This window comes from Dasypus novemcinctus, chromosome 3 (genome assembly GCF_030445035.2).
Source record: "Dasypus novemcinctus isolate mDasNov1 chromosome 3, mDasNov1.1.hap2, whole genome shotgun sequence".
Lineage (NCBI taxonomy): Eukaryota > Metazoa > Chordata > Mammalia > Cingulata > Dasypodidae > Dasypus > Dasypus novemcinctus.
This window is the reverse complement of record NC_080675.1, coordinates 140,508,199-140,527,725: the sequence shown is the minus strand read 5'-3', so window position 1 is coordinate 140,527,725 and position 19,527 is coordinate 140,508,199. Positions and strand designations below refer to the sequence as shown.

Sequence of the window (19,527 nt, the reverse complement as noted above, 5' to 3'; positions counted from 1 at the left end):
TAGGGGGTGAGGGAAGCTGCTAGACTCCGCAACAAATGTCAGTAGTGTCGAGGCTGAGAAACCCTGATCTAGTTATTTATTGTCCCCGACCCTCAGTTTCTTCCCCTGGAAAATGGCGTAATAACCTTACCCCCCATGGCTTGCCTCAAATCCTCTTTGAGGGCATGAATAAATAAAATGGCACAGGGTCGCTACGAGATTGAGTGAAACAGCCCACGTGAGAAGCAGCTGGTCCGTGGTCAGGGGTTTTTCCTGTGTGTGTGTTTACTCTTCCGTCCCTGCCACCCGAGGACTGGGGGACATGGAGCGCAGCCTGCGATCCACGCAGCCACCCTGAATCCTGCCCGCGCCTCGCTGGTTTAAGGGAGATGTAGATAGTGTGGTTAAGTAACACAGAGTAAGTAACAAGTTTAATAAATAGATCACTAAGAGCTAATGATACATCATTATAATCCCGTGCTGTCAGCATCTTCTAGGTTTAGGGACTGTGTCGGGAGATTTGGGTTTTAGTCTACGGCACCTTGGTCTATTAATATTTAATTCCAACCATCTAAGTGGTGGGAAGAGGGAGCTGAGCAATGGCTCAGCTCAGAGCCTGGAAAAACCACCTTGAATTTTTTCCATGCATGGACAAACACACAAGCCATCCCCCTTGGGCCTGGTTTCAAATGGGGACATTTAGCAACAGGGCGTAGCATCACACAGTATCAGCAGTTACCTACAGCGTTTCCTAACGGGGACACCACTGGCATCTGGGGGGCACAGTTCTTGGTTGGGCAGGACTGTCCCTGGTCGTTGTGACAACCTAACCTCCCCCACGTTCCCAGAGGCCCTCTTGGGGAGGGGGACCTACTCCAGGCTAGAACCACTGATCCAAATCTGTCGTGTTACAGACATGTAAACAGAGGCCGGAGCGGGGAGGAGCTTGCCCAAGATTGCACATCGTTGGCTGCGAGCTGCCTGTCCAGGCTTCCTCGTAATTGCGGCTGGGGCGAGGAAAGAGTGGAGGGGCCCAGCCTCTGAGGCTTGCCTGCGCTGTTATTGGGGCACGTCAGTGGACAAGTGGCCTGGCTCACTGGGAAGTCGCTTTATCAGCTGGAATGGTTTCGGGGCAGCTGCTGCCCCATCTCTGCCTCTGTGCCTGCCGCTTTGTAAACCCGGGAGCGATCCCATGACCTGGAGGCCACCCTGGAGCGAGGGGATGTGGGACTTGGGGGCCATTTCTGAGAGGTGCTCTGACTGCACCCAGCTTTTCCTTTTCCAGGGGGCTGGGGGTGGCTTGCCCCAGGGCATTTTACAGGCTCAGGAGACTAGGGTCAGTGGCTTTCAGGCAGTTTTCCATCCCCTGACCTTCCCACCATCGGGCCCCGCCTCTCCGCCCCCCCTCTCACCTCCTTGCTGAGTCTCAGGCGCCTATCTGTGGATGGGAAGAGCCGCCCAGCTCCCCCCACACCCCGCCTCCCCCATCTTCCCCCACCTTCCCTGCCTCCCCCACCTCCCCACCTCCTTGCTGAGTCTCAGGCTCCTATCTGTGGATGGGAAGAGCCTCCCACCTCCCCACCCCCACCTCTGGCTACAATCCGCCTGCCCACCTCTCTGAGAGGACTTGTGAGAACAGATCGCAGGGAGCACTGTGTTCTCATCGGGGGAGCTGTTTAAGGACCTATGCTTGGGCCCACCACCCAAGACCAATTAAATCAGAAGGTTCAGAGATGAAGCCCTGGAATGGCTGGTTAAAAACCTCCGGCTGAGAAGTGAATCCCCCCGGCAGTTGGGAAGGGCCTGATGGATTCTCGGGGCAGCTGGGAGAAGGGCTCGTCAGTGCTGACAGCTCTGGGCAGGACACTGGGTGGGACTGTGGTTGGGGCAGGGGGTGGCAGGAGTCAGGGGCAGTTACAAAACAAGAACCACCTAGCCCCCACCCCCCCAATCCAGTGAGACTCTAAATCTAATAGAGATTGGACACAAAGGACCTAAACCTGCTTATATAGAAGCAACGACAAAAAAAAAAAGGCTGCCAAATTATTTTATTTTTCCTGATAGTGGAAAGTCAGTAAAGGCATATTATTTAGTGATATAAACATATAGCATATTTAGTTGTGACTTTAAACAAATTATCTTAACTGAAAATAAATTATAGGATGGGAACTGGATGTGGCTTAGGTGATAAGGCCTCTGCCTACAATATGGGAGGACCCGGGTTCAATCCCTGGGGCCTCCTGGTGAAAAAGAAGAAGAGAAAGCATGCCTGCACGGTGAGCAGTGCTCGCACGACGAGCCAAGTGCCCAGGCGGTGAGCCGAGTACCTGCACAGAGAGCCAAGTGCCCACGTGGGTGCCCGCACAGCAAGCCGAGTGCCTGCGTGTTGAGCTGGGTGCCCACGTGAATGCCTGTGTAGCGAGCTGAGTGTCCACATGGTGAGCCAAGTGCCTGCATGGTGATCCAGAGCCTGCATGGCGAGCTGAGCCTGTCGGTGAGCCAGTGCCTGCTCAAGTGAGTCACGCAGCAAGATGATGACACAACAAGAGAGAGACAAAGGGGAGAGTCAAGGTGAAGCACAGCGGAGACCAGGAACTGAGGTGGCACAGTTGTCAGGGAAACTCTCTCCACATCAGAGGTCCCCAGGTTGGAATCCCGGTGACTCCTAGAGGAGAAAGATGAGAAGAGAAGACAAAAAGAGAAAGAGATACAGAAGATCACATGGCGAATGGACACAGGCAGCAAAAACAGCAGGGCAGGGCCAGGGCAGGGGGTGCGGGGAGGAAAAAATAAAATAAAATCATGGGAAATAGGGCCAATCGTGGAAAACCTAGGACTTAAAACAACCATTCATTCATAAACCAATCCCTGAGTAAGGTACTTGTGGAAACCGAGTCTCTGCCCTCATCTCTTTGTGGATTATGTAAGGTGGCTGTTTAACCCCAGGCTGGTCACCAGCAGCTCCCAACCCCTCTTCCATCAACACCAGCAGAAGAGCTGGGGCTTAGGAGCTCAGACTCCTGGTCATTCCTTGCTGTGTGACCCTGGGCAACTAATTTTACCTCTCTGGGCCTTGTTTCTTCATTTGCAAAATGCGGGTAATAACAGCACCCACGGCAGATGGACTGTTGTGAGAATTAAATGAGAAAATCCACTTTAAGCCTCTATGTCATTGCCTGGTACATAGGAACTGCTCAATCAACCACAGTTACTCTAAGTGTGTCCGTGGTGAAGGCCAGTCCCACTCCATGTCTTGGGGAGCCAGGAACGCTAGGTCTGGATCCCAAAGTTTGAAGAGATCACCAGGGGGAGGTTCCTAGAGCAGTGGGAGACGGTGGCCCAGCTCAAAGAATACAACCTATCAGGCCACACTCTTCTGGGTGCCCTTTCAACCCTCACTAGTGGCCCAGAGAAGATAGAAACACTGGAAAAACCAGCCAAAGTCAAATATAATTAGGAAGGAGAGCCTGTGAAAAGAAATAAAAAAGGTGTGTGCGTGTGTGACATTCCAAGGCCAAACTAGAAAGAGTTTGAGATTGTGAAAGAATACAAAGTCCTGTTATAATGACAAGAGTTTTTATTCACCTTCAGCAGAGTAGATAATTGACTCACTGCAGCTCTGCCTCATTTCTCTGTCGTTGCTGGGGAATGAGGTGTTTTTAAGTGGATTTTCTAGAAAACGGAAGCTCATCCCTGCGAACCCTAACTTTTTTTTTTATTTGTCTCTCTGGGGGGAAATTTCTCCAGAACGGATTATATACTTCCCTGCTTTCTTAATCAGAATATTCTAAATTGAATGCAACCTCTTCCTGTCATTTTGGGTGTGAGGGTCTATTTGCTCCTATATTAATGGCTCCAAGTTGCTTTGCTTTTTCAGTCCACAAAATCGTTCTGTTTATTTCCATGGTTTCCTACTGTGGCGTAGCGCTTTTGCTGCATATTTTTAGTAGTTCCGTGAAGTACAGGTACACACATGCAGACACAAACACACATATGCATACACACACACACACACACACCAATCTGTGGTCTGAGAAACCAGATTGTCAGGCTTATTAGAACTGTATTTTTATTAAGGGTAATAAGTGGTTGTGTTTTTTTAATTTTAAATTTTATTGAAGTATATCACTCGCACATAAACATACATAAACAATAAGTGTATAGGAATAGTTGTGAACTTATAAAACAAACATATAACATCATACAGGACTTCATACCTCACCCTACCACCAATACCTTGCATTGTTGTTGAACATTTTAAACTAATGATTAAAGAGCATTGTCAAAATATTACTACAAACCAAAGTATTTTCCCCCAACCCACCCTATTATTATTACCTTTATATTATTTATATAGGAACGTACATAAACAATAAGTGTATAGTAAAAGTTGTGGTCAATGTTATGCATGTTTGCTTGGTAAGTGGGTTTTGAGTGCCTTACACAGCTCAAACTCAATGTCCACATTAACCCCATTCTTTCTCCTAAAATCCGTTCTTCCTTTTGTTTCCCTTAAAGAGTGTGGCACCAATATGCAGCCAGCTGCTGGGCCACAGCTGGGGGTGACATTGCTCACCGCCTCCTCTTCTCCCCCACCCCCAACACTATCCGTCACCAAGTCCTTGCTGATTCTACCTCACCTCATACACAGGGCTGCGATCTGCTCCTTCTCTCCATCCCCAGTGCTCCTACCCGACACCAGGTCACGCTTATCTCTTTCCAGTGATAACAAACCCCCACCCGTGTTCCTTCCGTCTCTACTCTGCCTCTCCTGCCTATTTACCTCTTCTCAGTCATCTTTCTGTGGCCACACCAGATTTTATCAGTCCTCTATTTAAAACACTCTTATGAAGTCTGCACCCCTTAACATGGTAACAGAGTCCTTGAACCTGAGACCCCTGCCCAGGAATCTGCCTCACCTCCTACCTTGCTCTGCCTTAAAATCTACTCCAGAAGCATATATATAACCTTCCCTTTTCCCTCGTGCCTTGCTTTTTCCCACTTTCAAACCTTTTTGCAGTTTATTAAACTTTTCATTTTCAAATACTTTTAAGCTTACAGGACAGTTGCAAAAATAACACAGAACCCTTCAGAGAACTCCAACGCAGCTCCTACCCAGATATCCAGACAAACATTTTGCCACATTTGCCATATCATGCTATCTATCCTTCCGTTTTTCTACCCACCTATCTACTTATTTTGTGAACATTTGAGAATAGATTATATACATTATACTCCTTGAATACTTATTACTTCCATGCATATTTCCTAAAAGCAAGAATATTTACTTATGTAACCATCTAAAGTACACTTATCAAGTTTAAGAAATTTAACATTGATATAAAGTTTATAGTCTATATTCCAATTTTTTCATAGATCCCAATAATGTCCTTCTGGGTGATTCTCCTCAATGGTTAGATTCAATCCAGGATCATGAATTGTAGTTAATTGTCACTGTCTCTTTAGACTCTCTTTTTTAAAAAAGTATGGTATCGTATGTTTAACATAAAATTTCCCATCTCAGACCCTCTCAAGCATACCATTCAGTGAGATTACTCATATTGGCAGTGTTGCACCCTTCTCACTCCCATCCACTACCAGAACTTTCCCCTCACCCCAAAGAGAGACCCTGCACCCATATGCATTAACTCCCCATTCCCCTCCTGCCACCCATGGTAAATTGTACTCTATATTCTATCTCTTTGAATTTGCATATTCTAGTTATTTCATATAAGTGGAATCATACAATATCCCTTTGTGTCTGACATATTTCATTTAACATGTCTTCAAGGCACATCCGTGTTGTAGCATGTATCAGAACTTCATAGTTTTTAGGACTGAATAATAGTCCATTGTGTGTATATGCCACGTTTTGTTTCTCCACTCACCTGTTGATGAGCATTTGGATTGCATAAATAATATTAGTAATAGTAAACAATATTGCTATGAACATTGGTGTACAAATATCTGTTTCAAGTCCCTGTTTTCAATTCTTTGGGGGTATATACCTAGCAGTGGGATTGCCAGGTCATGCAGTGCTTCTGTTTAACTTTTTGAAGAACTTCCAAACTGTTTTCCACAGGAGCTGCACCATTTTGCATTCCCACAAACAATGTAGTAGGGTTCCTATTTTTTCACATCCTCACCAACAGTTGTTCATTTCCTTTTTTTAAAAAAATAATAGTCCTTCTAGTGGATATGAGGTAGTATCCCATTGTGGTTTTGATTTTTATTTCCCTCATGGCATCTTTTCATATGCTTATCGGCCACTTCCAAGTTCTAACATGTATTCTTTCCTCTGCCTGGCACCGTTCCCTCCCCCACTCGCACTCTTCCTTCAGGTCTCTTCTTTGAGGACGTCTTCCCTAATCCCCACCCATGGGTTTAGACCCACCCATGGGCTTCTATAACACCCTGAAGGCCCCCTATTGCAGCACTTTCGCAGTGTCCCATTAATGCTGCTCCAGTATCTCTGCCTCCACTAGACTGTACCCCCAGAGGGCAGGACACTTGCAGGCACTAGTAGGTGTTTAGTAAATGTTTGTTGAATGGACAGGTAGAAGAATGGAAGCACTCGAGTGTTAGTGCCTGGACTTTGACGTATTCTGGCTTCCTTAGCAGAGGCAGAGTTTTGCTTCTTGCAGAGTCTTTGGCTATGCTAGAGAGAATGGAGGTCAGCTCTGATAAGCAAAATATGTCATGTGCCCTGGAATGCACTGGGGACAACTGTCTTTGGGCTCCTACTGTCTCGTGCAGAGCTGAGGTCACAGAGCAGTCAGGAGTCGTGGCCCCAACAAATGAAGGGAGTCCCTTGTTCTGGGGTTGATCACAGGGCTGAGTGGAGAGGAAGCAGCCAGTCTCTACGGGATCCCTGACCGTGTGCTTTGCAGCTGCCACCTGTCCCCAATGGCGGCTGTAGGTTTCTCTCCTCAGGATCATCCTGTAGAATGTGCCCCATGTACCTGCAGTGGAACAAGCTGGAGCCAGAACACCCGAGCCTGCCCTTGATTATGACCTTGAGTGATCACTTAACCGATCTGACTCTTTATTTCCTCATTGGCGAAATGGAGAAATCCTAAAACCTAACTCATAGAATTGTTGCGAGGATTACGTTATAATGATGCATGTAAAACTTCTAGGATGGTGCCTGGCACATGAGGAACATTTAAAATGTAGTTGTCACATTGTAGTATGTACATTGAGCTTATGCGAATTTACATGTGCTTGGCAGCAAGAAGAGAGAGAGGCAGCAATGTGACTGGTGTAGGTCATTCTTCCAGCCTTTCCATATATCCCAGAGTGGGGGAGGCGCTGCACGCCTGCTGGGTGTGCCATCCCTCTCAGTCCTGTGAGCCTCTCCGTGTGGGTGGATGTTTTAATTATAACCGCGCAATTTTTGCCTTACTCACTGTGATACTAGGTAGAAATATAGGGAGTTCATTCATAATTTGGTAGCTGGTTCGTATGTGTGAATGTTTGGGGTAAAGTGAAGAAGGGATGAACCAAGGTGTCCTGTCTACTAAAAGATAATGGGCAGCCTGCATGACAATGACCACTTGACAATGGCCAGCAAGCAGGGGGCTGGTGGGGCTGAGGGAGTGATCCCGCCACTAACCCGTAGTCCCCAAAGATCCCATGTACTCATTGGCTGCACTAGAGCCTTGTACTCACTTGGATGTCACCGTATCTTTGCTTACACTGAACCTCCCCTGGTGACACCCTCCCCAGCCTCATTCTCCACTTCCTTTCCTCTCAGGGTATCTAACCCCTCCAGTCACTGGAGCACAGAGTTCAACTGGTCATCCCCATCTCTTCAGGCAGTAGGGCCATTGGCCATTCTGGTCTGCCCCAGCCTGAGGGAGTTCCTGGAATGTGGGACTTAAGGTCCTAAAGCAGAGACAGTGTTTGGAGAAACTGGGACGATTGGTCACCCTATCGGGCAGACAAGGGAAACATTTTCAAGCAAATTCAGATGCATTCTCTTCTTGGCATCTGACCTTCTTAGCTGAAAACAATCTTTTCGTCCACTGAACATCTCCTCGAACACTATTTGTGCCTTTCCGCACCTGAACGAATTCCCCACCCTGTTCCCAAAAGCAAACGAATGACACTATGGTTTGAGGACATCCCTTTGTGTGAGGGGCAGAGTGGAAGGTGGCAGCAGGCTGGGTGGCCCTCCTGGGGATCTGAGCGGGCCCTTCTGCCGTGTGGAGTACGAATTTTGGCAAAGCCAGCGCAGATGTCGCTCTTTGCAACATTTAATTACATGTAAAGATCTTGCGGGCTGTCTGTCACCTCCTAGGAAGACATTTCTTTTTCCAGCTCCTTCTGAAACTGGCTGCTTGGAAAGTAATGAAATTGGACTGAAGATGTTGCAACCCGGTGGTGCAGGCATCACAGAAAGGGAGAAGAAGCAGGAGGGAAGGAGAAAAGTTGACAGGGAGATGGAGTGAGGGGAGGGGCAAGAGTTAGAAGAAGTGTTCAGAGGGTGAGGAAAAAAGTGAGAAAACCGTGAGTGTGGGAAAGAGCGCAGGGCAGGAAAGGCAGGCGGTTAGCTGGGCTAGGCGGGGAGGAACAGAAGGGTGGGGGCAGAATCAGAGGAGATGGGGAGAGAAAGGTCCTGGCCGAGAGAAATGGAACAGGCACTGGGGAAGTGTTAGCAAGGACCGAGGGAGTAGGCAACTGGGGGCTCCAGAATTTCAGTGGCGAGGGGGCTTCGCAGGGCCAGTTGGGAACGCCCGGGACTGGGGCTGCCTTCTGAAGCTGCACTGGAGAAACAAGCCCCCTGCCCTTCTTGGCTTGATGATTATTAGGGTGGCTTGGAGGAGGAACTGATGGAGCTAAAGCTTCCCTCAGACTCCCCTGGCCTCCCCCAGCTATATGGAGCTGGGAAGGCAGCCTGAGCCCAGGTCTAGCCCCGTCCCAAGGAGAACCCGCAGGGACTCTCAGCCCTGACCGTCCCCTTTCTTGCAGGCTGCGACAGCGACCACTGGGGCCCCCACTGTAGCAACCGGTGCCAGTGCCAGAACGGCGCCCTCTGCAACCCCATCACGGGCGCCTGCGTGTGCGCCGCCGGCTTCCGCGGCTGGCGCTGCGAGGAGCTCTGCGCACCTGGCACCCACGGCAAGGGCTGCCAGCTGCCGTGCCAGTGCCACCACGGCGCCAGCTGCGAGCCCCGCACCGGCGAATGCCTCTGTGCACCCGGCTACACCGGCGTCTAGTGAGTGATGCAAGGCCGGGGGGGGGGGGGGACCGGCGGGCGGGGAGGGGGCCAGTTGCCCTCACCACAGCGAGCGGGTGGGCTCCTGTGCCCTGCGCCTCGCCCGTGCAGCCTGGGAGGACGGTCCCAGCTGGCACCGTGCATGGCTGGGCACCCCTGTGACCAGAGGCGCTGATCACCACCCACAGGAAGCCCTCCCTTGTCGGGGCAGGATGGCCAGCGCCCAGCGCCAGGCAACAGGCCTTAGCTTGGAACTCAAGGCCCTCAGCCCAAAGCTGCTCCTCCCCTGGAGCCTGGCGCTTCAGGCCACCTAGGGCAGAGAGAGCCTGTGAAGGTCCTAGGCAGATACCAGGAGCAGATTGGGAGGGTTCCAGGCCTGTTCCTCTCCCCCGCCTTCTCTCATCAGACCCCAAACTGCTTCTCACTCCAGGTCCCTGGAGAGTCCACATTGACAGGGGCCCCCCAAGGCTGCCTAGTCGAGCCCCTCAGAGGGCCAAGATTGAAGTTCTCCTACAAGCCTGTCCAATGCTCTGGGACCTCCCAACAGCCACAGGTCCCGGGCAGGGTCCCCAGGCCCCCGCCACAGAGGCATCCCTGACTGAGGGTGCTCTCCGTCCCCATGCCGTCTGGCCCAGGACTGAGGTGAGCTGGCAGCCAGCACCCCTGGGTGCAGGGCCCAGATCCCCAGCCTCTGAATCGCAGCGCGGAGCACCTCTGCTCGCGCCGGTCCTGCCTCGCCCTTCCTCCCGTTCTCCTGGTGAAGCTGCCCTGGTTTCCAAGGCCCAAGCGAGATACCTTTTCTTAGAGAAGCCTTCCTCCACCTACCCTCCCCAGATCAACACTCTTCTCTACCCTAAGAGCACTCACGCCATCCCGCAGGTACCGGCCCCAGCGCATCACCTTCCAGTTTATTGTATCTGAGCCGAGCTTCCGCTCCGGGAGAGGAGCAGGGTTGCCTCTCAGCTGACAGCTGGGCCTCAGCAGTTCACACTTGGCCGTGGCCTAATTCCCAGGGAGCCCTGGAGGGTTGGGTCTGGCCACGCGGGTGCCCTGCCACCTCGCCGGAACGCCGCTGTGCCTAACGCCTCTGCTTCCCCACACAGCTGCGAGGAGCTGTGCCCACCCGGGAGCCACGGGGCTCACTGTGAGCTGCGCTGCCCCTGCCAGAACGGGGGCACCTGCCACCACATCACTGGCGAGTGCGCCTGCCCCCCAGGCTGGACGGTAAGAGGGCCTGCATGGGTGCGGGAGGAGCACACACACACACACACACACACACACACACACACGGCTTGGCGGGCGGAACTCCTCTCCCACCTGATTACCCTCTTTCCTCTTACAGTCACCTGGCACCATAAGACACTGCCAGTAGTACCATGGCCATGGCTCTGAAGCCCAGGTCCACCATCTAAGTGCTGTGTGGCCTGGGACAAGCTACTTCACCTCTCTGAGCCTGGGTCCCTCATGTACACAGGAGTCGAATCTCTCCCATAAGATTAGCTCTCCCTTTGGGCGTAGGGACCCACCTGAGCTGCTATAGGCTCTGGCCCAGGTGGGGCAGAAAGGCCAGTGTAAGGGTTGGGGAAGAAGAAGGGGAGACGGCAGATGGACCCCCTGAATGTGTGGAACTTTGTGTTCCCAGCCTCCACCCTGCACACACACACACATTCTGATTCTGCGTGTCTGGGGTGGGGCCCCAGAATCTGTATTTTAACAAGGCTTCCAGGGGCATCGGATGCAGTCTCGTATCTGGGAGCAACCACTATGGGAAAAGGGGATGGAACTTATAACCCCGCAGGCCTGAATTCAGGTCTCACGTGCCCTGTTAACCCTGCTAAAAGCCCTCAATTGCTCTGGTCTCTCCTTCCCCATCTGCAAAATGGATATAACAACAGTAATCGCCTCCCCCCCCCCAAATAGCTCCCATGGGTGGTGGCTCTGCTGGCTGCCTCCCGCGGGGGCCCGAACTGCGCTCAGCTGGAGGGGACGGGGCTGCTGAGCCAGAGCAGGGTATTCGGGAGGTCCCTGTAGATCCCATCCACGCGGGCCAGACTGTCGGGACTTTTTAGAGCAGGAAAGGACCTTGGGGATCATCTGGTCCAGCAGTTTCCAGACCTGGCCTGACCCCAGAGTTAACTGGGGAGGTGTTGAATGCAGGTTCCCAGGCCCCGCCCGCGACCTTCTGGGGTGTGAGGGCCTCTGTTCTTAATAGGCTCCCCAGATGGTTCTGAGGCAGCCGGCTCTGCCCGCAGGTCTGCTTTTGGAAATCATTGATCCGAACCGCAGGATCTTGATCTTTCCCAGAGCCCTAGTGTTCCTTTTAATTAGGCTCTGGCTGCCCACCCCATTCTCTCTCCATTTTAATCTATTTTCTACGTTGAGATCTAGTCAGATTTTATTAAAAAACAAAACAAAACAAAAAACCAAACAGGGCCTCCCGGCCGTCGATACCTTCCTTCCTTAGATGAGGAAGCCGGGGTGCAGGGAGGGAACGCGGCCTGCCCAAGGCCACGCCGCGCATCGGGGTGAGGCGGAGCGCGAACCCAGCTCCTGGCCCCTGATTCCAGCCCGTGGTGTCTGCCTGCCTCTCACGCTTCTGAGAAGAACACGGGGGTGGTTGCTGCCTCTCAGTACCTGTCCCATTTCTCCCGCCTAGAACCGTCTCTGGGAAGGCCCTAGCAGCCAGCCAGCTTCCGAAGCCCCACAGCAGGGCCTGGGGCCGTGAAGGCCCAGCAGGCGGGCAGTGAGGGCGGAAGGGGAGGTGGGGGGCAGGAGAAGGCTGGAGGCCGGCCCCCGGAGACGCCCCGGAGGGCTGGTGGGCGACGGGGAAGGGAGAAAGCCCATATTGAGAGGGATTTCTTTTTCTCCCCTAGTGCACTGAGAGGTTTCTTCTAAGAGATGACAGAAAACTATCGATAGAAGCCTTTGGATTTGGGGACTTTATGTTTTTAATTTTATCGTAGACAATTGCATTTCTATTTTTGACGCAGCATTTAACTTGCAGATTTGTATGAATTATTAATAGCCCTTGTGCGTGCAGAGCCACAGTATAATGAAGCTGCAGCTCAAGCCCAAGGCTCCTCCAGGGACAGCTGGGCCAAGGGGCAGGCGCTAGGAAGCAGGGCTACCCCTTTATCATCTCCCACGGCCCGATCGAAAGAACTGCACTGCTACCTCGCACCTTGAGGCTCCCCCGGGACAAGGAAGTTGTGTGGAGCTGCGTAGGAGCCCCCAGAACTCTGGCCTCTGGGCCCCTCCTGGAGATTCCTGACCCCTGGCCCCGTTCTGCCTGTAGGACACTCCTCTCGCCCAGCTTGTGTGAGCCCCCAGGAGGGACCTCTGCAAAGAGCCTGAGGAATTCTTTTCCCTCTTTCTCCGGACACCAGACCTTGCAAAGGAAGGAAAAGAGGTGTCGTAGTTTGGTGGGAGCAGGCACTGCAGGCAGATGGGGAGGTAGGAAGAGGCGACCCACCCCCACCCCCAGGAGATCCCAGTGTGGTGTCTGGATCTGTGTGTGCCCATGCACACCCCGAAGGAAATAACAGGTGTGAAGGGAGAAGGGGTGGAGGAGACGGGAAACAGGACCGACTGTCACGGAGGACCAAACAGGCGTCCAGAGCAGAGGCTGCAGAGTAATAGGTGCATGTGACCTGGATCACCTCCCAGCACCCACACCAACTGCTTACTAGTCGTCACCGCTGGGGGAGTCCACGCCAGCCTGGGGCAGCAGCAATGCTTAGAAATGCCTGCAGACTTGTGGAGAGGCTGAGCTGTCTTTTCCCCGAGAATTGGCTTCGCTTTAAGGACTTTCCTTGTCTTGGCCCTCTCCTCTTCTGGCGCCAGCTAGCCATGCTTCTCTTAAAGTATGGCTGGTTTCCAGATTTTGACATAATCATTTGCTGTAACCAATTCTGAGACAAGCAGGGCTACCGCCCCACCCTCCTCTCCAGCCTTCTAGCGGCCGCACAGCCCGAGATGGCACTGCAGTTGGAGACGTGCACTCAAGTGGCCAGGGAGAAACCCTAAGGCCGCGGCCCTCTCGTAAACTGGCACCTTCCTGCCTGCTCTCTTCCCCCACCTTTCCTCAAAGGGCTGCTCTTCCCAGCTCCAGTTGCGTGCCCTCCTCTGCGTTCCTCGGCCCCAGGCTATCCTGAGCTCCCTCCACGTGCGGCGGCATCAGCTGTCCACTCGGGTCAGCTGGCCTGAGTGCCCGTTGAACCTGGAGGCACTGGCCGCTGTTCGTCCCTAATCTCACTTAATCTTCACAGCCACCTGGGAAGCAGGGGTTACCACTCCCTTTCACAGTTGAGGAAACTGCAGCTCGCTCTGATCACCGGGCTTGTCCCAGCTCAACCATCTTAGAGAAGGCAGGGCTGGAACTCAAGTCCAGTGTCCTTCCCACACACCGAGCCACAGGACTTCCAAGGTGTCAAATTTGTTAAGGCTCCAGGAGTTCAAGCCAGAAGAGGGGCCTAGAGATTCCGGGGTCTTGAGTGCCTTCGGATTGGGAATCCTAAGCAAGGAATGAAAACGGCACTCACCCACCTGTCCAAAAAGTTTCAGGGATGCTTAATTTCCCCTGGGCAATGTTGGAAGGAAGCTTTCTATGCAGCAAACTTTCCTGCTGGCCTCTTCAGGGGCGTTGGTTGTGTCTCATAAGCACTGAAGAGGAAGGGCATCCGCAGCCTCTGAGGATTACTGTTGGGGACAGGGGGTGCAAATGTATGAAGGCCCACACTGCTGAGGGATGAAGGGGTGGGAGGCATAAGCACAGGCCCCCAGGATGGCTCAAAATGTCTTCTCAGGGTCAGTGTCCTTGTCCAGCACAGGACTGTAGAGGACTGACTCAGACTGTGGCCAAAAAGATTCCTCTCTTCCCTCAAGGCTCTCTAGAGTTTATGGGGTGCAGTGAGAAAGGCAGGTCCTTGCCCCCAACTCCAGGGAGAAAGGCCCCCTACTCTGAGTAGCTTTTCTCTGCCCCTCTCCTGTCAACCCATGGTCTTCGGCTGCTGTCTCTGACCCCCGCAATCCCCGCCCCCCTGCCCTTGCACCCGCCCCCCCAAAGCCATATGCTCAGACCCCTGCTGTCTGGCTTAGCGTGCAGAGGAGAAAGCCAAGCTAAAGGCCTCCCTCTTCATTCATTACAAGCAAGTTGGATGATCTTGAAAGATGACTCTGGTCTGCAGGATTTTCCTGACAAAACTAGCTTCCTCAGGGTTGGTAGTCATTGCTGCTTAGTAATCAAGTATCGAACTGTTTGATTAATTGTGAGGTAGACTGACCTCCAAAAGAAAAATGACCATCTTTGGGTGTGTGTAAGGGTGAAAGGGCTGAAAGAGATAAAAACCCAAGATTCCTATGTATAATTTTTAACGTTATATAATACCACAAGGCTAATATTGGAAAAAAAAAAATTAGTACTCTCCCCACCTGCAAGTCCGACTCTCCAACAGCAGCCACTTTCAAATATTTTAGATATTCCTCTGGCATTTCTACACAACATGTTTTACTGCCATTTCCTGACTTTTCCTTTTTAGGCATTCATTATCCACGGACTGTCCACTGTAGAGCTTCAGTTCTATCATACACACACTTACATAAGCAACCCTTCTCCCCAGTCTCTCAGTGGAGTTATAGTACAAATTGTGGTTAGTTTTTTCATGTTTATGTTAATATGCCCACATATGCATCGTTACTAATTTACTGGTAAAACTCTCCAAGAACTCTAAAACTCCTTTCCATAAGGTCAGGCGTATCAAGGAATCTCTCCATTTGGTTTTTATTTTTTTGTTTTGTTTTTAAGGCAACCCTTTTAGGACTGTGTATTCCTCTGTTCTGATCTAAACTCTTTGCTCTCTAGGCCTGCCTAGTTGTAATCCTGGGACTGCTTTTCACCATCATCCTGGAAATCTCTTCATCTCTCTTTTCTGTTGGGTTTCCTATTTCTTAGAACCAATATATTTCTTTTTCTTGGGCAATTCCCTCTTTTTAATAAAACAAATCCTCTAGTAGCTTCCTGGGAAAGTTTTTATGGAAGGTTAATTTTTTGAAGCTGTTCAAATCTGAAACTGTCTTATTGAACCCCCCACTTGAGTGTTAATTTAGTTGGGTATAGAATAATAGGCTGTAAGTGATTTTTCCTCCAAAAATTTTAAGGCATTGATCCATTGTCTTCTAACTTCTAGTTAAGAAGTCAAATGCCTTTTGATTCCCATTCTTTTGTATGTGACCATTTCATCTTTCTAACTCTTTGATGATTATTTCTTTACGCATAGCAATAACAAGATTGACAATGATATACCTTGAAGTGTCTCTTTGTTTCACTTTTTTGCTGGGTACTCTGTAGGCCCTTTCAAATCTGAAATCCATGCTTTCCATCCTTCTATTCTAGGAAATATTCTATTATACTTTTTGGCTAATTTATTAATTTCCGTTTCTTCTCTTCCATTCTTTGGAATACCTATTGATTTGATGTCAAACCTCCTGGATCGGTCCACTAATTTTATTATGCTTTCTCTACCACTTTAAATTTCTGTCATTTTTTGTTGTACCGTGTAGGAGATTCTTTCAGCTTTATCTCCCAGCTCTTCTATTACAATTTCTTAACTTCTGTGACCTATTTTTAATTTTTAAGAACTAAAGAGTTATTATTGGCTATCCCCTTTTATAGCACTCTGTTCTTTCATGAATGGTAATATCTTCTAATAACTACTAGAAGCTATTCATTTTATTTATATTGGAGAGTTTTTTTCCTTTTCTTTTTCTTTTTAAGTTTCGTTTTGTTTTTTTGTTTGTTTGTTTGCTCCATGCAGAGTTCCTATTTCTGCTGCATTCTTTTCGTTTTTCTATTTGTTTGTTTTGATCTTCATCTTTTGTGCTAGAGCCTTATTTCAAATATCCGGTGATCCTTGGTTGTCTGTTCCTATTTAACAGGGAGCCTCTGAAAAGTTGATTGGAAGCCGAGGCGGGGAGAGGGGAAATGCCAGACTTGCTGGCCAGTGGGACCCTGCAGTGTCCGTAGGCCTCTTCTCTTGCACTTCTCAGTGTCCCCAGAAAGGAATCCTACAAAATCACGCCAAAGAGAGTATCATGTGGGAATCTGCCTTCTGGAGCTGAGCAGAGGAGAGAGGGTAGGCTCTGATGATTCCTCAGGCAGAGCTTCCCAGGATCCCCGTTTCAGCACAGCACCCCTCCTTCAGCCGGAGCCTGGTATCCCTGCATCCAAAGCTTACGTGAGCCGACATCTCTGAGTGAAAACGCTACTCTCCTGCCAGGCTTGGGAAGGGGAAGTCAGCTGGAACGTTCAGAGTCCCCTTGTTTTCACCACATCTGCACCTTGGCCTTTCAGAGATTCCTGAGCTTTTCCGAGGTTACAGGGAACTTAATCTGCCCTCGCCCTGATGACTTCCCAGGGCTGCTGTAACACAGGCAAACGGGGGCTTAAAGCAACAGCAATGTATTGCCTCACCGGAAGTCTGGAAGCAAGGTGTCTGCAGGCCTGCGCCCCCTCTGGGGCCGGCGAGGACGCCCTGCGCCGTGCCCCTCTCCTGGCATCGGCAGTGGCTGACGAGACTTGCTGCTCCTTGGCTTCTTGCACAACGCAGTCCCTGCCTCCCCTGGCACGGGGCCGCCTTCTCTCTCTGACTGCGTGTGTCTGTAAGGACACCAGTCATATGGGATTAAGGGCCCACCTAACCCCACTTGGCCTCACCCTAGCTAATCACACCTTCAAAGACCCTCCTTCCAAATAAGGTCATAGTCGCAGGACTGGGACATTAGGACTTGAACATGTCTTTTGGGGGGACACAACTCACCCATAGTACTTGGGACTGCTGAGAAAGCAGACACCTGTCACTTGCTACTTCTCCATCTGCTTTCCTGACTCCCAAAATGTTGATGCCTCTTGTCCACTGTGGTCTCCTCTCCCGCTCCTTTTGCTCTTGTAGGTTTATATCTTTCTCCCCCTTTACTCTTAAAGGGGTTTGGGAAAGAAGTGGCGATGAATGTATGTTTCCAAACCATGTTTAATCAGAATCCCCTTTCGCTTTTCCTTTGTTTTATACCAGTGTGAAAGCACTTAGCACCTTGCACTTTAATTATCTGTTTACTCGTCTGTCTCTCCCAGTAGATTGGGAGGGCGGGAACCAAATCTTACTCATTTTTAGCTCCAACGGTGCCTGGTGTGCAGTCGACACTCACTCAGTGCATGCCGAGTAGCTGACTGAGTAAATTGGCCTCATTCTCCCCGGCTCTAAAAGGAGGGCTTTGGAGCCAGGATGTGCAGCTTTCTGTGCTCCTGTGGTTGGGGAGAAAGTTCCTCTGGGAGAGTGGGGTGGTCCCTGGGGCCACAGTAGCTGTGCCTTTCCTAGGAGAGGGGGCCTCAGGCTGGCATCTCGGGAGGCCACCCACGCGGGACTTCCCTCCTCTCTTTCAGGGAGCAGTGTGTGCCCAGCCCTGCTCACCAGGGACTTTTGGCCAGAACTGCAGCCAGGACTGCCCCTGCCACCACGGAGGGCAGTGTGATCATGTGACTGGACAGTGCCACTGCACAGCCGGATACATGGGGGACAGGTAAGGATGGGGTCGACTGCTGTGCTCGCTGTTCATGGCGTTCATATCCCCGCAGCCTCACGTGTAACCGCTAAGGTTTACCACGTTTACCAGCCCGCGGCGTTCTCCTGCCAGCCTCCCCACCTCTTCCTCCAAAAGCATTCCGAGTCCTCCCGCCACCGAGATCAACTCATCCTTCCTCGCCCTCAGCCTGCAGAACACACTGCCCCAGCCCAGCCCAGTCGCCCACGCCCCGAGTCTTCATTGACATAACCCGGGTGGGGAGTTGCACGTCAACCACCACTCTCCACTCTCCGAATGAGTGCAGGGAGGCAATAGCACAGATAATCCCAAAGAAGCCGAGAGCGCAAAAATCACTTCACACACTTTGCACAATTTCTTCCAGCAGTGGATTTTCCTTCCTAATTTGAGTTCTGCCGAAAGGATACTGACACCCATTGGCACCCTCTGAAGCCCTGTGGTCTGAAAGCAAACTGAATGAGGACACCAGTGTTCCGGAATCCAATCAGCCCAGCAGAGTGGGAACCCACAAAACCCGTCACTGAGACATTACCCTCTGGGCACATTTGCCGCGGTGCTGGGCTAGGTGCTGTGGGAGAGGGAGGAAAAACACCCATTACGCCTGATGGCGAGTGACGTCAGCTCCCACAGGATTGGGGCCAGGCCTCCCAGCTCGCACTCTCAGCCCCGTGTGTCTCTTTCAGTGGGTCAGAGGTGGGGACAACAAGGTTCTCCCACCCCTTGCCTGATTCCATGGGATCCATGGCTCATTTCTGGCCCCTGGATTTTGTTACTCTGGCCACACAAGGTGAGAAGCACATTTCCTGTCCCGGTGACAACAGGAAACAGGAATTTGGGCTGAGTGAGCCCTTCCAGCTCTAACCTGCATCATCAGGGTGCCTCCAGCTCTCCCTGGAACCAGTCCCAAATCCCTAGTGATGTCCAGAAAAAAGATTTTCATGTTTAGCCTTAGGCTCCCTTCCTGCAGCCCGAGTCTCTTAACCCAGATCTGATCTCTGCGAACCAGGGCTCATCCATGGGCTTCCCTAGAGCACGGGGGTGACGTCGGCGATCCAGGGCTCCCTAACCGAGAAGCCAGCACAGGACCCCTCGTTTCAGCCCTCTTTCCCACGAGAGGGAACACACGCCATTTACAGGGAGGCATGAGCAAGCCCGGGGCTCCACTCGGCGAGCCTCAGTCCCAGCAGACCCTACCTCATTGGCTCTCGAGTGTCACTTCCAAGATGTCCCGACTGGAGAAACAATCCAAAATCCCTCTCCATGTTGGAGCCCTGCCACGATCCTGGGGCGAAAGAGAAACCCCAAAAGCCTGGGGCCCTCTGGCAAGCTTCACCAATTAAGTACAGGAGAGTAACGGGAAGGTCGGGTAGCATTTGGGTTTCGCCCTTAAACGGGCCGCCTGGTGTTTAATATTTTGTAAAATTGCCTCCATTAATTTTGTAGGTGACAGCTGCATTAACCCACCCCAAATCATCGCGAGCATATTAAAGTTGAGCGGGTGTAATAACGCAGACTTCCCCAGATAGGCAGAACCCAGTGTAAATTAAACACGAAACGTAACGAGGGCTTTGCAGCTCATTTTGTAATTTAATTGAGCAATGTATCTGGTTGTTAATGGCAGTATCGGACACATTAGATTGATATGTTGCAAAGGAAGGATGTTTAAGTAGAAAACTAATTCCTGCTGTGATTCCACAGGCCCCGTTATTAGCATGCTTTGTGTAAAATTCATTAGC

At 51.1% G+C, this 19,527-nt stretch overlaps 1 protein-coding gene across 11 annotated transcripts in view; it reads left to right on the top strand.

Moving 5' to 3' along the window:
* Positions 1 to 19,527, top strand: part of MEGF11 (multiple EGF like domains 11) — a 345,568-nt gene that overhangs the window by 251,230 nt on the left and 74,811 nt on the right. For all 11 annotated transcript variants that reach the window (XR_011648443.1, XR_011648442.1, XM_071214251.1 and 8 more), the window contains exons 6-8: positions 8,953 to 9,199; positions 10,303 to 10,423; positions 17,634 to 17,770. Coding sequence is in view for 9 of the 11 variants with exons in the window: in XM_071214251.1 (XP_071070352.1) it covers positions 8,953 to 9,199; positions 10,303 to 10,423; positions 17,634 to 17,770 (505 nt within the window). In the remaining 2 variants the exon portion in view is untranslated. The remainder of the gene's footprint in view (positions 1 to 8,952; positions 9,200 to 10,302; positions 10,424 to 17,633; positions 17,771 to 19,527) is intronic.